General features: G+C 42.8%; 1 protein-coding gene across 7 annotated transcripts in view; it reads right to left on the bottom strand.

Annotated features, from left to right (window-relative positions):
• Positions 1-786: 786 nt before the first annotated feature.
• Positions 787-21,856, bottom strand: part of KIF13A (kinesin family member 13A) — a 95,143-nt gene continuing 74,073 nt past the window's right edge. The window contains exons 20-40 of one of the 7 annotated variants that reach the window (XM_061994785.1): positions 20,955-21,104; positions 20,387-20,551; positions 19,583-19,756; positions 19,243-19,394; positions 18,991-19,123; positions 18,725-18,871; positions 17,964-18,002; positions 16,608-16,707; positions 16,402-16,528; positions 15,308-15,363; positions 13,934-14,058; positions 12,757-12,933; positions 11,367-11,459; positions 10,450-10,602; positions 9,972-10,049; positions 9,213-9,260; positions 8,619-8,730; positions 7,654-7,805; positions 7,007-7,111; positions 3,233-4,313; positions 787-1,798 (exon numbers count right to left, since the gene is read on the bottom strand). In XM_061994785.1, the coding sequence (XP_061850769.1) occupies positions 1,509-1,798; positions 3,233-4,313; positions 7,007-7,111; positions 7,654-7,805; positions 8,619-8,730; positions 9,213-9,260; positions 9,972-10,049; positions 10,450-10,602; positions 11,367-11,459; positions 12,757-12,933; positions 13,934-14,058; positions 15,308-15,363; positions 16,402-16,528; positions 16,608-16,707; positions 17,964-18,002; positions 18,725-18,871; positions 18,991-19,123; positions 19,243-19,394; positions 19,583-19,756; positions 20,387-20,551; positions 20,955-21,104 (3,657 nt within the window). In that variant the 3' untranslated portion in view covers positions 787-1,508. Of the gene's footprint in view, positions 1,799-3,232; positions 4,314-6,772; positions 7,112-7,653; positions 7,806-8,618; positions 8,731-9,212; positions 9,261-9,971; positions 10,050-10,449; positions 10,603-11,366; positions 11,460-12,756; positions 12,934-13,933; positions 14,059-15,307; positions 15,364-16,401; positions 16,529-16,607; positions 16,708-17,963; positions 18,003-18,724; positions 18,872-18,990; positions 19,124-19,242; positions 19,395-19,582; positions 19,757-20,386; positions 20,552-20,954; positions 21,141-21,856 lie in introns of those variants that run through there. The other 6 variants (XM_061994780.1, XM_061994779.1, XM_061994784.1 and 3 more) reach the window with 6 other exon arrangements.

Below are 21,856 nucleotides of genomic sequence, written 5' to 3'. Positions count from 1 at the left end.
ACATAAGGCCACATCCTGGCAGCAGTTCCCCAGCTTCGCTCTGCCTCCGATGAAAGGGGAGGTGAGGGACCTGTATCCACAGGGGCTGCACACAGCAGGCGGTGTTAAAGCAAGTTAATACCATCCTGACTTCCACTCCCATCACATTGTCCTCCAGTGTTTTCACAAAGCACTTCACCTCTGAGCAGCACCAGCCAGAAACCGCTTACTATTTGACCATGAACCCTGATTGTAACCAAATACAAGCAAAACAGTTTTGTTTCTTTTAAATCCCAAGTAAACAATCTGTATTCTAACACACAATAGGTCTGTACCAATTAAATACAGTATGGCAGTATATAAATTACAGGGTTTTTACAGTAAATAGTAAAATACGAGTGTCTGCTTACTGTACACAACAATCAAAGAAAGAACAGCAGCTTTTCAGTAAGGTCCCAGGTATCTCAATCATTCACTTGCTAAGAAACAAAGAACAGATACAGCAAGCCATTCACTTCACTCATTTTTTACCATGTTACTTTACAAATACCGAGAACGCTTGTACAGGCATCTACAGTATCTACATGTGGAACAACCTTCTTCGGAATTCATGAGCACAGGACATAAATCCCTCCATCATTCCCATTATTAAAATAAACTTTACAGATTAAAATTACCTTAGCAGGTTCTAGTTCATCTTGATAATAACCAGCAAGTAACAAGTGCAAAGTTTGCAGTCGTGATCCATTTACTGCTTCTTTGTTTCCCCCACTTCCCCCACTCCCCAACACCCAAAAAAACCCAACCCCCAACTGTTGTCCTCTCACACCCTCGCAGTAATACTGTTTCTGCAGTCAAACTGCCCGCCTGGCTCCTGTTAACATAAGAAATGCCAGACGTATAGCTTCAGGCACTGTCAGTTATTTCAACCCAATGCCAAGTCAGCACAGTGGCAGGCCTCTAAGGAAGACAAAAAATACGAAGCAGTTGGATATTTCAGTGTGCTTAAACACAGAACATAAGGCTGCACGGTGCCCAGTGACTAAAAGAAACATGGCACCAAGTTATCGGTTAAAACATTTACCATAGAAAGATATAAACAGCAAATGTGTCAGTTAAAAACAAGTTCTTTGGTAATTAAGAACAGCAAACCGTAGCTTTTTTTTTCCCCCCCTCCCCCAAACATGGATTTACATCCTGTTTTTTTCCACAATAAAATATTTTTGTTGTTGTTTAAAATATATCTCCCTCGTTGTTGTGTAACAAATAGTCCAGTACCTCAGTTATCTACAGATCAGCTTTAACTGTATTTTAGTGTGCAGCCGTATCTGCCCACTGGCAGATAAACTATAGATACACATTCATATATATATATATAATATATATATTATTTATAAAAAAATTAGAGAAGTCAAGGACTCTAGAGAATACCACATTCCACATGGACAGATAAAAATGTACAATAGCTTCAAAAATCCGTCAAGTTCTCTACACGGTGATGCGTGTAGTAAGTGCAAAAATACTGCGGTTCAGTTAATCCAAGATTTCCTGTTTTCTTGCTTCCTGGAAAACGCAGAAGCCGCTGCATCTCCTGAATGGCAGAGGACTTCTCCTCCTGTTTTAGGGGTGGACGATGAGCCTTGAAGCACAGAACTCCTCCGTTTCTCTGAAGTGGAAGATGCTCGAGACCGTGAAGTGCTGCTGCTGCATTTCCTTGTGGAAGCTGGTGCTTTGCTGAGGCGCCCGGGACGAACAAAGACACCGTGGCGTGGTTTGCACTGGAAGTACTCTCTGCCTTTTACAGTTCCATCATGCTTCCCTTCAGGGAAAAGAGAAGCACAGAATTAAATGCTGGTACCTTCCTTAGCACCTACTATTACAGCACTGAAGTGTCAATACCTTGGCTTATCTCAAACAGTCAATATTTCTAGTGCTGAGTGATGAAGCCAGAAGCATACCATACACTAGTGAGGATAAAACCTGAAAAGGAGGGCTGGGATTGTGACCAAAAAGATGATTTCCTAAAACACTACACTTTGTTGGCTATTCATCTCACAAAATAAGCTACCCTCAAAACAGATTTCATACAAAGCTTCCAACTTAGCTACCAGAGAAACTTCTAGTATCACTGTTAGTACCTATCACACTACTAAACACATCGCCTTTTTAAAATACATGAAAGCATTTCTTCAGGTGTCTCTTAACACTTGCAGAGCATTAACTATTTCTGACCTCACTGAAATGAGGTTAAAGAAAACCTGTGTTCTGTGATTAGGCCAATGGCAAGTGGCCAGCAGGAGCAGGACAGTGATTGTCCCCCTGTGCTGGGCCCTGGTGAGGCTGCAGCTCGAGGGCTGTGTTCAGTCTTGGGTCCATCACTACCAGAGGGACACTGAGGGGCTGGAGCGTGGGCAGAGCCAGGCACTGCAACATAAGTCTGATGGAGAGCAGCTGAAGGCTCTGGAAGTGTTCAGCCTGTAGAAAGGAGGCTGAGGGGAGACCTCCTCATTTTTTGCAACTTCCTGGCAGGAGGTTGTAGTGAGGTGGGGGTCAGTCTCTGCTCCCAGGTAACAAGCGACAGGACAAGAGGAAATGGCCTCAAGTTGTGCCAGGGGAGGTTTAGACTGGAGATTGGGAAAAATCCCATCACCAAAAGGTTGTCAAGCCCTGTCCCAGGCTGCCCAGGGAGGTGGTGGAGTCCCCATCCCTGGAGATACTCAAAAGCCGTGGAGCTGAGGCACTCAGGGACACGGTTTAATAGTGGAAGGACAAGGTAGCATTGGTCTAACGATTGGACTCAATGACCTTAAAGGTCTCTCCCATTATAAGTGATTCTGTGATTCCAATTCAGCTTTTCCTAGTGGAAAAAGAGATAATTAAAAAAACCTCTGAAAGCTACAGACAGCAAAGCTATTTGGCAAGTGATGTGCATCGTTAGCGCTGCCAACAAACCCATGTTTATTTTTAATAAGTCTGCCAATTTTAGGTTTTGATAATTTTTCTGATCTAGAAAAATAGATGGGTAGGTACCGACACCAACTACCACAACATGCAACAGCACTCTAGTGCATAAAGTGAGAACAGGGCTTTTAAGATCAACCTGTAATAGGACAGAAAGCCTAGAAATGCCTGAAACAGGTCCCAAGCCTTTAAGAAATCACAAGTACTTCCCAAGACTGAGCAGCATGTGATTGTAGTGTCACTTTAAAAATAGATCACGCTAGCTGCAGAGATAACTCACACTTAGTCTTACCCAGCTGAACATTTAGTTCAACTCCAACCCAGATTCCAGCTGAAAAATCCACCGTTCCAATGTATCTCACCGTGCCCATCTTGTTACTTCCAACACAGACTTGTTCCCCCACGGTCACCCAGCTAGGCACGACGTGGGCTTGATCTGCAGAAGCACCTTCTTCACAATCAGAACCATCCAAGTGGTCCTTCCCAATAAAATCATCTACAGAAGTACAGGGATAAGTGTCACGGTCTGAAGTCTCTTTTACCAGTGTAGAGCACAAAGGGCTTTCCGCAGCACTCTCGTGTCGGTCGGCCGCTGCTGCCGGGGGGCTCAGCCGGCCCACGCGCGGGCTCTGCTCCTCCGAGGAGCTCACTCCGTTAGAGGACACGAGGGAACGCGCCTGTGGAGCTGTGGAATGGTCAAAGTCCTTCCCATCTTCGACACCCATGAACTCTGTGAAGGAGTGATCTTCCAGGATGTCCGTCGTGTGCTCAACCGTCGCTTCGCACGCCGAGAACTTAACGGTACGACAGGTGTTTTTGCCACCCGAGGAGCTTAAAGCTGAAAATGATGCAGCTCTGGGTAAATGCTGAGAGTCTCTGTCAGTGGCATGTAGGGAGGGTGGTACTTGTTCTGCTAAGGCACTGTTTCCTTTTGCTGGTAACATGGGTAACTTTTCTCTCGCTAACTCCTTCTCTGACTCTCGACATTCCTTGTTGGAAGATCTTACATCATGTGCAAGAGATGATCCCGAGGGCTCACTAGAGTCCAGCTCCCTCGTGTGACTGGCTAGCTGGTCTGTGCTATCACTACAGGGAACAAGCATGTCAGACAGGGTAGCGTTAGAGGCACTGTGGGAAAAGTAGCCACTAGTAATACTGCTAGTGGTGGGGCTGCGGGATACCTCTTTCTCAAGAACACGTGAACTCAGGAAGTCTGATTTAGAAGAAAACCATTCCCTGCTCTCCAGGCTAGCATTGTAAACACTGAAGTCAGCAAACTCCTCGGGTACGTAAGGCCGGAAAGTCTGAAAACTTTGTGGACTTGTGAGCTTCTTATTGATGGCCTCCAGCTCACTGTCTTCCTCCTCCGAGTCCTGTAAGACAAGAGGGAGCTGTGTGAGATTAGGGACCTATGACAGTAAAGTTTTCAAAATTAACAAAGCTTCCTTGATTTTGTTTTGTTTCCACTTTCTGACCATAGAGGAACACAAGCCTTTAACATTCTTGGACTGAGGAAGAGAAGACAAGTCTGAAATGAGATGCTGGGAACATATTCTGTCTACGCTGAGCCACTGGATTTGCAGAAAACATGAGAGAAATTCTAAACTATAAACCAATCAAGTTTGGCATAAGGAAAGCTCACAGTAGGAAAAAGTTACGTGCAGACATTTTTTCTTCTTTGCCCTTCTTGACAAGAGGAGTAGTATTTTGCTCCCTTCCAGTCTTCAGATCCCTCCCCCAATTGCTACGACATTCAAAGATAACCGAGAGTGGCCTCACAATAACATCAGGAACCTGATGATGATACTGGTGGGTATGATTAAACATGCAGTTGTTTAATTGCTCCCCAACGTGGTGATCCTCTACCAGGAATAAGTCTTCTCTGTTACTTTCCCTTGGGTCTCAGGGCCTGGGATTTCTGAAGGCTGGTTTTAGAATGAAGACTGAAGCACAGAAGGCACTGAGCATGCTGCCCTTCTCCATGTCATTTGTGACCAGTTCCCCTGCCACACTTAGCGGTGCAATGAACTAAAGCACCCTCGTAGGCATGTATTAGGAAACACAGGCTTATGGGCCAAGAGATGTGTTTTGGATATTCAAGAAAAGTTAAGGACAGAGATCCCAGAGAAACATGAGAAGGCAGTCAAACACCATTCTTACACCTCGTTAGATGCAGAACATCAATCTAGTTAATATTACCAGCTTTCTGTATGTTTAGCCACTTTGCTTCTGTGGCATTTTTGACATGCTGTAAGATGCAAGTGAGCATCGCATTCACAGTGATACCAATCATCCAGTGATTAATGAGGACACATGAGGCCCTGTACTATGGACTGATCATAGTATAGCCTAGTTAAAAAATGCAAGGAGCCTGGGAAGCCTTCATCTTTCAAAGCTTTCTTCCTGAAGACACAAAAATCCCAGAAGCCATCACTCGATCAGCCCAACACCACAAGCTGGCAGGGCTACGCCAAGCAGCCCCCTCAACCTCTTCCCCACTAGCAGCTGCCAGCTCTTGTCTGCCTCCCCATACCCACTCAAGTGTCTGTAAGGTGGTCAGACAGGAGAGTAGATCCATATGAACTGCAGCTCCGTGGTTGTCTAGCTGTCATCTGGATGGATCGATTCCCTTGATCTCATTTCCTATGTAACCCAACAAAAAGCTATGCTGATGCAGGGGAGAAGTGAGTGCAAGGGCAGGGGCGAGCAGCTTGAGCTCTCTCTCTAGGGCCCTGTTGGCTACAGCACAGTTACAGTGTTCAGGGAATGAATTCCATTCTACCTGCAAAGCCTGGGGCAGGACATTGCCCTTTGCCAGCTCTGAAAGCTTCTATGTTTGGGAAGTGGCACAGGCAAACGTCTGGGTTAATTCTGGGCGCCCATGGGGTAGGACTCTGTTTTTACTCAAGGGATTTTAAACTGCCCTGAAGTTGTTATGGAAAGTTTTGTAACCATTTAGTTCCCAAGGGATGTTTTTCAACCCACTAGAAGACTTCATCTTCCAAACACCTTCATGTAGTTTTTTGTATCAGTGGCTCAGCACCTCAGCTAGCTTATGGAAAATCAACACCACAGCAAATGAAACAGTTGCTACCCAAAACCAGCAGCCAAGCTTCAAGCCTATACACCAGAACACTCAGGATTACTTTGGTACAGTTACCTACAAAATAGTGTTAGAAATTCTGAACAGATTTTTTTCAATGGCTTGGCTGTGTGGTAGGAGTGAAAACAACTGTTGAATAGGAAGAATCCACCACCAGCACTTTGTGGTAAGAGAGGCTTGTAATGCTTATGGGAAATTATCTGAAGGGTTTGAATTTTAAATCTAAAGCTCTGATGAAAGCAAGTATTTACAGCCATGCCCCACAGCCCAAAACCTGGGTCCATCACAGAGCAGAAATGATGATGCACCTTTCCTTGAAGCAGCAGTGAGCAAAGGATTCGGCAGGTGAAGATTAAAATAAAAGCCCTCCACCTCAATTCACTGCCTCAATGATGCTGAAGACAGGCTGCAGGTTAATTACGAGCAGCTTTTAGTCATATTACTTCCACATCAGGCAGTGAGAAGCTTTTTATAGCATACCCACACCTAAATGCACAGGTTACTTACACCAAATGGGATCATTCCATTTACTCTGGGGTATAGTCACAAAATCTGGGTAACATACAAGGTACATTAGAGTGACAACAACACGGTTCACTGAAGCATCCTTTACTTGATCACTTGTGCCATGTGAAAACTACAGCCTCCCCCACCTCCTGCCCACCCAGCAAGACAAATCATGTCTCAATATTAAACAATCAACCAATAAACCAACCAATAAAACCCAAAACCAACCAAAAAGCCCCGACAAACCCAGAACACAGAACCCCAACCGAGTTAGTGTCAGTCACATTGCATTTGCAAGCCAGGCAAGGAACTGTTCATTATCACCACCAATTGCAATCAGTCACGAGTGATTACATCCACATGACACCTTTTTGCTGCAGCCATTGCATGAGCCCACCACCACAGGGCCCTGAGCCCACCACCAAGCCTTACAACACAAACTAGTACAGAACTTACAATCTTTTCCTCACGTATGCTATTGCTTTCTACAGGCATGCTGCTGGCATTGCTTCCTGAGGGCACACCACAGCCAGGGCAATGCCCCCGAGGCGAAGGCATGCTCTGCAAAGGTTGAGACACACAACAAACACATCACACAAAACACAACTCTGACCACAGCACTAAATGCATGCAGGTTAGAAAAGCAGCGTTCCCTTGATGGAAGGGAAACACCCACGCTGGCCATAGAGACCATAAAAACTCAAGCTAATAGGCAGGGAAACTCTTGTGCTCCTCCCAGCAGAGTTTTAGGTTGAGGAATAAAGATCAGCATTGTAGCCACTCCAGAACACTGCCACAGAATTACATTTTATTTGTGAAAAACACCACTCCAACATCTTGCTAGAGGGGAAAAATGCAGGCTACTGTTGCTGTGAGAAGTATTCTGTAAAGGAGAACACTCACCAAGAAGTGACCCCCCCCACCCCAGTGTCTCAGGGAAAATACAAACACCAAAACCCCACCACATGTAGAGAACAGCTCTGATTAATCATACCAAAGAATCACAAAATTCTATTGCAACAGATGCATGCTGCAAACAACTTGCCAAGCACACAAAATCACTCCAGCTCCTTTTTAAAAGACCAGTGGTTTTGAAAGATTACCTCTTGGCTAAGCAGAGGTCGGCTTTCAAGTGGGGTCTTCCTTTTATGCTCTTCTTTCACTGGCATTAAAGGCTTGAAAAACTTTGGTGTCTGAGGAGAAAATGCTTTAAAAGGGCTGGCCATTAAAGCATGGGAATTCTCTGCTGCAACACCTAGGGGAAAAAAAGAAAGCCAAAATATTGTGATTCACGAAGCTCTTCGTATCTCGACTTCAAAACTGCAACTCAAACCAACTGAAGGTCAAGCCATGCACTTGGCAAGCTGCTGGCTGCAGAAAAATGTCAACAGTTTAGTACTCAACCACTAGCCCAAGCGTGAGAGAACCCAGAGCTCAACAAGGGGAGATGATGTCCCTCAGAGGTCTGGAAACAGAAGGAAAGCAAAGAATAGCAGTACCTGCCCCCTCCATTCTGAGCCTTCAGTATATTGGAAGTGGAACAATCCTGTACAACCAGGATTAAAAAGGAAATTGCAGGCAAGGAAGCAATAAATTCTCAAGTCCCACTTAGCAGTATCTCTGTCTGTACTGCCTGATCAAGAAGAGCATGTTTTCTTCAGGTCAAACCGTAGCAAAGGCACCTGTGACACACTGACATGCCAGGGCAAATATCCAGTTCATGTCAGGAACCTGCAAAAGGACCTTTCCCACTTTAACAGAAGTATCTTAATTTTCTAACTCATAACAGCAGCTCCCTTTTTGCTCCTTCTACTGTTTTTATTCACATTTCAGTTGTTGTTCTGCTCTCCTCTTGGTTTTTTTGGCCACCTTCACCTTCCTGTCCTTTCCTGGGTATCTTCATGCACCTCCCTTTCTCCCCTATTCCCACATTACATTTAGCTGCTAAAGCAAGAAGCTGGATAATGTATTTAGTAAGAAAAGAGCACTGAGAACTTCATTTTCAGCTTAATGCAGCAATTAGAAACCCCACAAAGACTGTAGTTCCACGTATACTTTAGCTTCTCACCACTGCCATCTTTGCTCTTGCGAGGCGACTCCCTGGGCAAAGTACCATAGCATGATACATCGTGATAACTGGAAGAACAGTCAGATATATCTAGGTGACTTTCAGACCAACCCTAAGGAACAAAAATACATAAATATATGCATGCTGATACAGACAAACACGGGAAAATTAGAAGGTAAATTCAAAGGTAGGGGGGTTTTGTTAAAAAAACCCAAAACAAACCAAACAGAGAAGTGTCTTAATGACATTTCTTCTGTCTCACACAGATGGATTTGTTTAGCAGCTAAACAGCTTTCCACTGAATGTTTAGAACCTAATTAGCTTTTCAGTGATGTATAGGAAGTTCTGCTCACACTTCCCCCTTCTTAAGTATCAGTTTCTACAATTCTAACACGAAGAGCAGAGAAGGACGAGAAGGTTTGATTCAAAGTACTACATCATTAGCACAGTAGTTTGAGGATATGTCATGTAAACACATCATGAAATACACTGTTTTCTTATTTTTTCTTTTTCCAATTCTCAAATACATTTTACTTGTAAGAGGGGGAAAGAAGGTCTGAGAAACATGCACCATTTGTTGGTACATTTACCCACCTTGTCGTCTTCATCACAGGCAGAGAGGTCTAGTCGGCTACAGGATACCTACAGAACACCAACAGGTATTTTCTGTTTAGAACATAGAATGCCTTCAGGAAACACTGTGATCATTTAGTCCTAACAACTGCCCCATTCCCCTTTTCAGGCAAGATGATTTACATGGATTTACATGGTCTGTGCTGTCTGAGTGGGTGACAGGAGAACACATAAAACAGGCACATAATGAAAACCATCCTTTACACTATCATAGAATGGTGGGGGTTGGAAGGGACCTTTAGAGATCATCCAGTCCAACCTCCCTGCAGAAGCAGGTTCACCTAGATCAGGTTGCATAGGAACATGTCCAGGCAGGTCTTGAAGATCTCCAAGGAAGGAGCCTCCACAACCCCTCTGGGCAGCCTGTGCCAGGGCTCCCTCACTGAAACACTGAAATAGTTTACACTATGAAAAGAGTTCAAGGGACTTTTGAATATAAGTATTCTGAATCAGTGCAGCTGTCATCCTAAACTGATTCCAAAATGAATATCCTTATAAAAGGAGACTCTGCCACTTCCTTGTCCATCCTCCTAGGATGGACACATGTGGGGAGGGCATTTGGGTCGCTCGTTTTCCTTCATGACAACTTCCCTACAGGTTGGCTAGTCCTACCTCAGAACAGCCATCACCATATCACATCATCTAAGTGTTATATCAGCACACAGACAGCCCTTCTCCCCTCCATTAGCACTGATTTACCAGAGGATAAAGGGTTCTCACATTGTGGACGTTGGGTGTGCTGATGCTTCTGCGCATGTTCCTTGCTTTGGTGGAGAGGGCCTCTTTGACTGTGACTGCCTGTGTGAAGAAAAGAACCCACTCAAAGCAGTGCATGGCCTGCTCATGACACAATGATTAAGCAGCACAGAAACCTTTTTTTCTGGTGTGGCTAGCAGCAGCAAGCAGGGCTCACGTTTACAAATCCTCATTTGCGCACACAACTACCCAAATTTCTGTGTGAAATTTGTTTTGCCTGTTTGGGTTCTGCACACCACACCATTGCCAGCTGTAGTTACCTGACCCATCACTATTGGCAATCTGAATTTCACAGAATTAACTCAGTCTTCTATCCATCCAACATCCTCTAAAGAAAAACCAGCCAACACTTAACGTTTTTAAAAGACCGATCATCTCTACTTGAATTCTCATCACCCAGCTCAAAAGGTTGGAGAAGTGCTTTCATTTTTTTGCCCCTTGCCTGTCTGAGTCGTTCAAGGCTCAGAATGTTCTCCACTTGCAGCACCCCCCGTGTGTATTTCTCAATGTAGGTCTCCCCGTCGGCCGTGCCCTCGTTCTCGCTCCTCGCGGCCATCAGCGCTAAGGTCTCGCGATCCTCAATTTCTTCTGTAGCCTAAACGACAAGTTACACTAGTCAAGGTTTTAAAAACCCAAGCCTATTGTTTCTTATGTGTTCATTCACTTCTTTAAGAGCACCTCAATCCAGACATCGATTTGGATCGGTACTCCATAGCTTAACCAGCAATCCCAGTCGTAACCAATGATCCAGGACTTTCCCACGATGCTGAGTTAAGAAGAGGTCGTGCTTGGGAGAAGTGCTGCACATTTGTAGTCTACACAGTAATGCACATTTCACCTAAAATCCCACAGGTGAAGGATTAACTAATGACAGCTTCCTAGGCAAGTAAATGCAGCTTCCTTCCCAGGCCTACTGATACTCTGCATCATTTCCCTGGAGGGTAAATTTTAAGCACCTCCACACAAGTGACAATTACAGAGCAACATGGCTATTTACAGTTTCACCTGTCCAATTTGTTTACCTTCAGAATAAACACATTTTATAGTAGATTTACTATTTGTACAATATAATACAACATATCATCCTGCAATCTCATCTTCCCAGTTGTTTTGCTTTCGCTGCCCTCTCTGCACTCTCTGTATTCTCTCTGCAGACACTAACACCATTTCCAGGTGAACTGTGCTCACTACAAGAACGCAGTTAAACACAGCAGAAGAGAAAATAAAATCCCTACATTTCTCAGGATATACATTTGGGCAAGATGCACTCTCTTAGCAAAGCAAGGCAACCACTTCCCAATCAGTATGTCTTTTTGTTCCTTTCAGTGAATTTATCAGAGAAAAAAAGGGATCAGTTACCTTGGGTATGTTGGACACTATTTCATAGGTCACTCCACAGGCATAATATATGTTCTTCAAGGATATTCTCCTTTTCAGGCTCTGGGTAAAACTCTAGAAACAAAGTAATTTTCCACTGTTGTTTTGACAATGATTATTTATGACATTCTAAGAAATAAAAGATCACAATGCAACAAGTTATTTCACCACAAGAGCATGTTTTTCAGGACTCTAAGTTCCTTTTTAGCATGAATGATCTTTTATGTGCTCTTAACAGCCCTGTGCTCAGTACACAATGTTTTATCAGTAACATAGTCCTCCTGTTTTGCACTGATGCTCTATCCTTGTGTAGTAACTTGTGGCTTGGGAGAACCTGTGGCTATGAGAAGCCTCTTACGTACAGACACCAACATTCCTCATTTTGTCAGCCACCTGTCCAACAGGTAGCAAATTCCTTTTGCAATAACAGAATCTAACTCTGCTTTCTATCCATGACTGTAATAGTAACCAGGGTTTTCACTGTTGTAATCACAAGTTTAGCCCTTATATCATGAACTGTAAACTTAATTCTCATCTAATAAGGCATTAGAGAAACAAAACTAGCAAAGGACAATACAACAAATACAAAAAGGCATGGCATTCATTGTTCCTATGTGACCTGATCTAGGTGACCCTGCTTCTGCAGGGGGGTTGGACTAGATGATCTCTAAAGGTCCCTTCCAACCCCTACCATTCTGTGATTCTATGATAACAGCTGATTTGTGCTCCTTCCCCTGTTGCACTGCAGAATCTGAGGCAATTCTGAAACATGCTCTTGTTCGTCTTGGGAAATGGGAAGGAAGAAGATTGCACAGAGCACCTCGTTGTCCCACGAGGCAGCAAAGCAAGGGGAACAGCAACCACTCTTGTGGCCAGATCTGAGATCATCAGGTAAAAGTGGGCAGATAACATATACATTTGGGTAGTGATGGGAAACAAGTCTAGTTTGCAATTAACAGAGAAAGGAGCAAAAAGAAAGGAAAAGAAGACACATTGTGTTTACACTGAACACTGGAAGGCACCAAAGACTCTCTCAGGAATAGAGTGGCTGCAGTGACAGTGTGTTAGACACGCTACTGCAAACTTCTCTGAATCAAAGAACGTTTCCAGTTGTACAGAGCAGAAGATAAACTCCTTTTTCATTGCAAAAGGAGCACCGGTTACACTCTGAACCAAATCAGGTTGAACAACAGACAGTTCAAGGATATCCCAGAAGTGCACAGCTTCACCCTAACCTAGACACTCTGCTTTTCACTCGTCTTTCCTAAGAATTGGAGGGACCAAAAGCAAGCAGTCAAGAAAGCATATTTGTAAAGTTACAGACACCAGACAAAATCATTCATAATAAAAGAAGAAATTAACAACTTCTTACCTGCTTGTTATAAATATTGGCTGCAATCCTTTTGCGTAACACCAGCTCCATCGCAGCAGGGTGGCTGAGCTGCACAGTAGTCTTCACTATCAAGTAAATTCTCTCATTTTGAGGAGTTACCCTATTCAGGTGCACTGAATTGTGGACAGAAGAGTCCCAGGCAGCAGTGGCTGAAACCTACACAGACAAATGAAGTGGAAGGAGAAAAGGGAAATCAAGAGGTACGGTTTGCAAGGTTTTCCTATGAAGTAAAACAATTCTTTAATGAGAGAGAAATAAGCATTGCTGAACAAAGTGGAGTCAGCCTTCCTTTTCACAGTAAGGAAGTTATCAGAAGTAGTACTAGAAAAATCAAAAATATTGAGGAAAACAATCATGAGCACAATCCCTGCACTGTGCAAACCCTGCCCAAGAGGAAATCTTCACACAGCTGGAGACGGAAAGGAAGGCAGAAGCAAGACCGGAGGAAGGAACACAAATCCTAATGCAATCGTATTCAAAGTTTATTAAATTCAATATCAAATCTTCCATCTGTGTCAGATTAGATTATAATGGCCCATACAGGAAAAACATGCTTCCATCCTGCAGGACATCTTTTTCCTCCCTCCTGCCTCCTCCCCAGCTTTGCTGCCCCATTGATTCTGGAAATGGTCTCTTAAAGCATTGGCCTGAGTTGGCACAGAACGTGGGAGAACTGAGTTGAGAAATTCCAAAGTGGATTCAGGACCATTCATTTTCCTCAAGTCCTAAACTTTACATTTTAAAAAAGCAATTGTGTACTAAGATAGAAAAAGCCATATCTAAATATTAAACTTGGCCTAGAGCGCACAGTAAGTGAAGTAGTTTTCTCTGAGGAATTAAGAGCCTGCAAGAGGGATGTTGAAGGGGTGAGGGAAAAAAAAAAAAGGGATTTTGAGCCAGGAAGCTGAATTATTCTTTTGCCAAGAAGAGCTAAGACTTGTCTCCTCTGAACTAAGGCAGAAGATACAAGATACAAGTCATATCCTCTTCAATTCCAAACAGATCAGAAAGTGAAGGCAGTGCTAGATAGAGATGGCGCTTCTAAGACAAAGTGATAACAATAAGGATTAAATACATTGAAGTAGAAAATAAAACATATGAAGAAAGTGTTAACAAAAGCTGCAGTTGTCAAGAAGGAGGCTTGCTAACCATTTACCTCATCATCACTGTGTTTTATGATCGGCAGATAAAAGAATGGACTCCCATGCTCCTTTGGTAGTATTGAGTTAACTCCTGATGCATGGGGACCTATAAGTTGTTCATTGGCACTGAGGTCATCAGCTAATGAAACAAATGTGCAAAGAATGAAATAGTTTTATACCAAAGGATATTAATATATAAGAGGCAAAGTTGTAACACAAGGTTGTAATAAAGTCCTACCCACAGTTCACAACACATTTGATCCTAATTAATCCTATTACTATTTTGAAGGTGATTTCAGCATACAAAAGAAGGGAAATTTGTGTTCAGGCTGAGTCACAGCCTGGTTTTTCTCACATAACCCAAACTGAATTCAAAACTGTTGCCAGTTACTCATAACGTGAGATTCCCCAGCCAGAAAGTTTCTCATTTATCCACCTGCCAGCCTGATCAGCTCATCTCTTAGTGAAATCCCTTCTGATGTATCACAGAATTTTTACATTGAAAGCAGCAGTTCTGGCTAGATTGGGCTTTTAGCTAAACAAACAAAAAGTGGTGTAATGATCCACCAATCCCTTCAGCACCTTATTGGATCTTTTGCCTGCTGATAATGAGAAAATAAACAGAAACAACTCTTTGTGAGCACAGATGAAGGAAAGAGTTTATGTCATTTTCCACAAGCAGCTTCTAAAGCAGGTATTAATGTGTTACCTCTATAAACGTGTCTAATAGCCCACTGCAGGGCTGGATGCGACTTGTGGATCCTCTGCATCATGTCCAACTCTATACTTACAGACTTTCTTCCTAAACAGTCCTTAAATGTGGTGCTAACTCTAGTCTCATGCTGCTTACAGGGTGTACCTGTGTCTTAAGAATATATATCAATAGTCCTCTCACATTAAACCAAAAACCTTCACAGGTAGAATGCTTAGACTCTCTAAAATGCTCATTATAGTCTTAGTGATGTCCATGCTTCATTAAACTAGCTAAGACTAGACAGATACCTCAGTGGAATGAGGTCTGCAAGCCTTGGGAGATTTTCCATCAGTGCTTGAGTAACACGTGGGTTTGTACACCACAACACTTAGAGGATTTTCTGACCTGCTGTTTGACTTAAACCAAATTTACTCTGTTACACCATTTTCTGTTGTACAGTCTATCCCTGTACTCGTATGTTCCCTAGTTTTTATCTTTGTTTTAAACCACTTGTGTCTAATTATACAGATTCATAACATACAGATTCATAAGAAGAGACATTTTACAAGCTGTGTTATTGCCAGGACTTGTTTGATGTCTTAGATGCTTCAGATTCATTCTTCCATTTATCAGTTTATCGATCCAAACCAACCTCCCCCCAGCCCCAGTTTCCCAACCTGCTGGTAAAACATACCATTCAAGTCCAGGAAGAGGACAGGTATGTGTGTTTCCATTCCTGCAGGTGGAATCCTGAAACAAAACAAACTGCTGTCAACAAGGAAGGCAAATTCACACCTAAGCTAATTTGGGCAAACAGATCCCCATGCAAGATTCATTAGCTGTAACCAATGACTAAAGCTGTCAACGTTTTGGATGGCTAATCTGAATGCCTGGCTTTGTTTATTTACACATGCAGCTAAACACAATGCTTTGCCAAAACTTCATTCACACCACCTAGCACATTTCAGTTGCTGGGAGGGTAACAGTTTGAAACATCCTGTTTTGTTTCTTATAAGGTTAACTGGTAGTACTCACCTCATACATAAAGGTTAGCAACCATTTAAACAACTGGGTATGTAACTATTGGCGAGGCATAGTCTTTATCTAAAGAAATACACTCTCAGCTGTATGATCACTGCACAGCTCAGGTGAATAAGAGGGGGAAAATGGGAAGGAAAAAGTATCACTTCATCATTCACCCAGTGAAGAGGAGATAGTAGATATTACCAGAGACATTAGTGTACACTTGATTAGAGCTGTATTTCTCATCCACACTTCCCCAAATCTAACATGTTGCATTCCTCATTTTTGCACATCAGATCCAATGATCTTAGTTAAAAAACAAGCTTACACAAAATTAAGAGAGAAATGCAGTAGAAATTAAAAGGAAAGAGAAGAGAAGGCATCCTTTGAACTCAGAATGTCTCCCTTCCCCATCCCTTGTCAATGACATGATCACATGTTGTAACAGTTACTTCTGAACCACTTCTTTTCTGAAAGGAGTCAAACAACAGGATCACTTTCTCAGAGTTTTGTAAAATTGCAAAAAAAACATGTTAAATTCAAAAGTGATTTTCAAACCTTCAGAGCCACCTCAAAGCTCCTTTATGCAATATGTTAACTAAGCAAACCTTTCCTACCTTCAAACCAGCACCCGACCCCCTCGAGCCTTCTGCCAGCTGAAAATTTGTAGGATTATGGGAAACAAAGCTCTAAAACATCCTCAGATTTTTACTGTGTATATGTAGAAAAACCAGCTAACCACCCCAATGATTTTTCTGAACATACCAATCTGCAGGGGCACCAGGAATTCCACTTCCCGGTGCTGGAACAAAGACCGCGTTCCTCTCCTCCGTCAGCCCTATCCACTGTTCCACCAGCCGGGCTTCTCGTTCTATGTCATCCTCAGATTTTTCTACAGTAAAAGAGAGGAATATTAATTTTATTTTCCTCATAGGATAAAGTACTTACAAGAGGGATTTGAAGCTTCAAACCTTGTTTATTGCTGATCTTTTGAATCTGCTCGTCTAAGTACTCTCTGCGTTTTATCAGCGCATCAGACCACCTTTCTCGTACACAGTTTAAATCTTCTTCCTGACAGACAGAGAACAGAAAGTCACTAGGCTAGGTGGTTAAGATTAAAGGGCAGTGAACTTTCTGATCATTAATCAGAGTTGATATTAAACAGCTTGCGTGATGCAGACAACTGATCCCCAAATGACATGCACGCTGATTAAGTTCCTCATCACCCACCAATGGAAGCTCGTGTTTGCTTCTGAGTCTCAGATTCCAACAGGAGGAAAAGAAGAGAGTGCCTCAGTTGCTGAACAGAATTACACACTATGGGCTAATTACTCATAGAAGTGGCAATCAAACTGTTCACTAGCATACGGAATAGGGAAAATAGGTATCATCAGCTGATCAGAAGTTCTCCTGAAGATTAGACAGGTCAGTACCCCCTCAAACCTGCACAAAATTCCATTGCTAGCAGCTGCTATCAGTACAATTAAAGGATTTCTCATGCAAACAAACCCCGCCATGCAACCATGCTTTGTGCTATCACAGAAAGTCTGCTTTGCTCTTCTCTGTGATATGTCAGGAAGCGCACAGACAGCCCGCAAGAAGTTAGTACCTTGACTGGTATTTCTGAGACTTCTGTAAAACCTAACACGCTGTCTCAAGGGATGTCAGCACTCTCACCTAACTGGTTTTACTTCTGTTAAGGCTGGCTGTTGGAAATAAGCTTTCCACGTAGAAGTCTGAAATGTGTTTTTCAGGCATTTCCTCTTCTGCTCTTATGAGTCTTCTGTTATATTGTCTGAACTGTGACTGTCTAAAACCAGGCTCAAGGTTTGGTTTTGTGTAGATTGCCTGACTGAAGCTTCTGTCATCTCCTCACTCCCATCTCGCCCTCTCTCTCCCATAAGCATTTCAGAAAACTGCACAATCCAAAAGGTTACAACGTTTTCTTTAGGAAACAAACAAACAAGTCTTTCTTTGCTGTATAATTTGGTTGGGAAAGACCTCTGCAGCCGCAGGTGTTTGTTCTTCCCCCTCTCATACTGTTCTCATTTCTAAATCAGAAGTTTCTAAGCTTTTATTCATGTAGCCAGTTAGGAGAGCTGACTGCTGAGTGCTAGAGAAGAGAGCACACTGCAAGAGTCTCAAATCCCAAGGTGAACTGAAACAGCAGTGTTTTATAGCCCAGGTAGCCTCTTATATGCACAGCACGTATGTAATTTCAAAGCCGCTTTTGCTTGCTCCAGTACACGCTTGTTCATTGGAAAGTTGCTGGCTATTAGCATTAGCTGTGCCCCATGCCACAGGATTGACAGCAACAGCAGCAATACCTGGTAACTATCCATATCACCACCATCATCCTCCTCCTTCTGGTAGGAGAAAATACATTTTGTAAAACACAGGAAAACCATGCATTTCTCTCAACAGAAACTCACAGAAACACCCCAGAACATGAAAGCAAACATTTCTGATGCAAACTTGCAAAGTGTTTCAATCACAACACTATTAACAGACAGAATCTCATCTCTTTTTTTTCCATTACAGGCTACAGCAGCTGAGCCATGACTTGAGCATTAGTGAATATATTGATTAACAGATGAAAATCACACAACAAGGACTAAGCACATCATCAATCGTCAAGTTTCACAGTTTCATCTGTATTTAAGGCTATAACTACTTGTGGTTCTGCACATAACCCTTCTGACAAAGAGCATCTTGCTTCTCTGGGTGGCTCATTTGTCTTCTTTGCCATCACTATTAAAACAATGCCTTATTTCCAAGATGAATCTGTCCAGTAGCAGCTTGAAGCCATTACACTTCTTAAGGACCTCTTCTGCTTTCACCTTCAGTGATATCTATTTTTGATTCTTATCAAATAACAACTCAGTCCTTTTTGTAAAGGCAAATAGGGTGTCACAGCACTATAAAACACATTCTCTACTATTTTTTTCCTGCTTTTTCCTCTCCTCAACTTTTGCCATCACTGTAAGGGAAGGAAATTGTGTACCAGCATGCTAAGGTCCCTTTTGGAGTTATGTTGGGCTGGCTCTAGAACAGCAAAACCAAACACGTGAAAAATGATCTGTCTTACCTGATAGCTGTCCAAGCCCCTTTGCAGTTTGGTTGATCTGGCAGTCACACCACCTATAGAGACTGAAAGAATTGCTTCTACCATGAGAGGTAACGTTCCCGAATGCTGGACGGGTTTCACCGTCACCTGAACCCTGCGAGAATGACCCTGAAGCAGGTAATCGATAGATGGAAAGAAAGAGACAGAGGGAAAAATAGAGAGAAACTTGAGAATACAATTATGGATCAATTCAAGCAGGAATAAGAAGACAGGGAAAAGGTACAAACCTGCCTAAGCTGGAAAATTCCCCCTGTGTTTACATCTTTTGCCTGATGGAGTTCAACCGCAGTGTATTCTCCCATCTCATTCAGTTCTTGTATGGAAATCCACATTTCTATTCGTCTGGTTACTTCGTTCCACCTAAAAAGACATCCCCACACAAAACAATAGTTGCCTCACTGAAGTGTATTTTGTGCATCACAAGTATTAGAAAGCCTTTGGAAAGCTGATGCAAGTATTCACATGTAATTTATTTGTACCTGTCTCTAAGTGTCCTAGTTTTAGCATGAAGAGAATCAACTTCCCAAACAGAGCTGCCGTTGCCAGTACATCTGTGACCCCACACCTCAATAGCAAGAGCTCCTTCTGAGATGAACTCCAAAAACTCCTCTGTGACATTCACCACGTAGTCCTGGCATCGAGAAGAAACAAATCACATCCAGTCCAACCACATCACAGTTTATCTTCAACTAGTTTGTAAGGACACACCAAACAACTAACTACCTGCACAGTAAAACCATGGACAAGACCTTCAGGGCTCATCAAGTCCAGACTTTAACCATCATTCTGGTAATACTATTCCACAACAAAAATAATTACCTTACAGTGAGAGAAAGTCACTGTAAAATGAGCATCTTTGCTCTGAGGTGAGGGCACATCTGGATCTACCACTGGTGCTGCTACTGTTGACTCACATTGATCCCAAAAGGTATATTGGCAAAAGACAAAGTTGGAGAGATTTGGTGGAAGTCCAGTTGCTTCTTTTATTTTTACCTGAGGAGACAAGACAAATGTTGTCACAAATATGATTGTTTCTCCTTCAACTGCAAATGGTTCAAAAACTCAAGGATTTAATCCAGAGGTACCAAGAGCCAAGAAGAATTTGTAAAGGACCCCTTCCAACATTTTCTGTAAGGATGTCCCTCCCTGGGAAATCCACGTTTTGCATATACAAAACACAGATGCAATGAAAGCAGTTACTGAGCAGCCCTCTCATGTACATGTTTTCTTTGAGGAAGCTGATCAACTCAAGAGGAGAATGAAGCACTTCATCACAGAGGAAAAGAAACCCAGACTCCACTCATAGATACTGCCTCAGATGCTCAAATTGCAGGAGATGGTTACATGACAAAACTGTTTCTCCTTCTGTATCTGTCAAGGATAGTTCCTGCAACATCAGTATTTAGGATGTAGATCTGCATATACTAGAAAACTCATGTGTATTATTTCAGTCACTGACAACCACAGACTGACCTACATTGAAACAGAACAAGAGAAGTCTCTCTTTTCTCTTCAGAGATTTTTAAGCAAGCCATAGCCAGCATAGCTCAGGGCTGGACATCAGAGCGACTGCAGAGTTACAAAGGCCTGAAACTGTTAACTTCATCATGTGTTCTCACTTACCCTGCAGGAGAGTTTTTTTGCTCTGTGAATAATTTCTCCATTGTTATCCATCACTTCCAGACTCCCACTCTCACTGGAGTTCTCAGACGAGTCATCTCCTTCTACTACACGTTCTGGCACAGAGCCAGTGACTCGCATGACCTCAACGTGCAGCCGTCCTGCAACCTAAGGCAAGACAGATGCTCAGAACCTGTGCACAGGGGACTTGAAGATATTAAGATGGCAGATATCTAAGTCTAGGAGGTGTGCAGAAACAGAACTGAACAGCTCTCAACCACCAAATGAACAGCAACATAAGAGTACAGCAGAGCCTCAATATGCTGGGTTTTGCTCAGTTACCCATGTTGATACGTTGATTTTACTACTTCTGCAGCTGGGCAGTTGTAAACAATTAAACTGAAAGCATACCCAGCAGTTTGGAAAACACACATTCCCTGGGAAACAAGGCAATGAGCATCATCTGCTTGTTAAAAAAAATTCAACTGCTGTCCATTAAGCCTCCCAGCAAAAAGCTACATTCCCCTCATAGGTATGAGTGCCTAGGTATGCTGTATGTATTTGGCTTTACCTCTCCTTGCTGGCTGATGATGGGCACAGCATACTGCAGCTTGACATCATAGAAAAGGCACTCCAAAAACACATTGGCGACGCCAATTAAGTTGTGATTCTCTTGGGCTTCGTAAAAAGGATCTCCTCGCTTGCCAATCAGCTTCCTTATCTGTTGTTGTAAGGATGAGAAAGGTTCTGTTGAAAACTGTCAGCACAAGAAGACAAAAATCAAATTACCATCTAGTGTAAGATCATAACCCAGAAATTAAGTCAGTGCCAGTATTTTCTGTTCCTTCCTGTTACACAAGTAGAGACTAGAAGCATATCACGAATCTGAAATGAAATCTTTGAGAGGAGGCAGTACAGAATCCTTATGATGACCTATGGTTTTTAGCTGTGTCAAGACAAAGCAGATTTTACCATGAGCAAGCATGGTAGCCACTGATTTCAACAAGTTTCACCTTACTTTTCTGCTCTGTTTACAATTCTTCAATGAGAAGACAAATCAGCCCCAGGGCGAATAGCTGGGCTGGCAGCTGGGTACCAGTACAAGGGCAAAAGGGAACGTGCAGGATGTCTCTCACTTGAGCCTACGAGGGTTCTTATGAAATTCACAGAGCTGAGGTCACATCTGCAGCATTTCAAACACAAGTATTCCATACACAGCCAGAAAGCATTCATGCAGATACCCAGCATTATATACACTCCCCAGTGGACTCGTTAGTTCCTTCCTTTCCCCTCCATGTTCAATACATGCGTTTGACCTCTGTGTTTCTACGTAGCACATTGAACAGAGACATTACAGATGACACAGGTCATGGCAAGGATGACCCTGGCTCAGGCAGACAGAACATATTCAAAGGATGAGCTATTAGCTCTTACTGAAGTCAGCAGCAAGATCAGCCTTGTCTTCATGGGCAC

The sequence above is a fragment of the Colius striatus genome, chromosome 4 (assembly GCF_028858725.1).
Source record: "Colius striatus isolate bColStr4 chromosome 4, bColStr4.1.hap1, whole genome shotgun sequence".
NCBI classification, from domain to species: Eukaryota; Metazoa; Chordata; class Aves; order Coliiformes; family Coliidae; genus Colius; species Colius striatus.
This window is presented reverse-complemented; position numbering and strand designations above follow the sequence as displayed.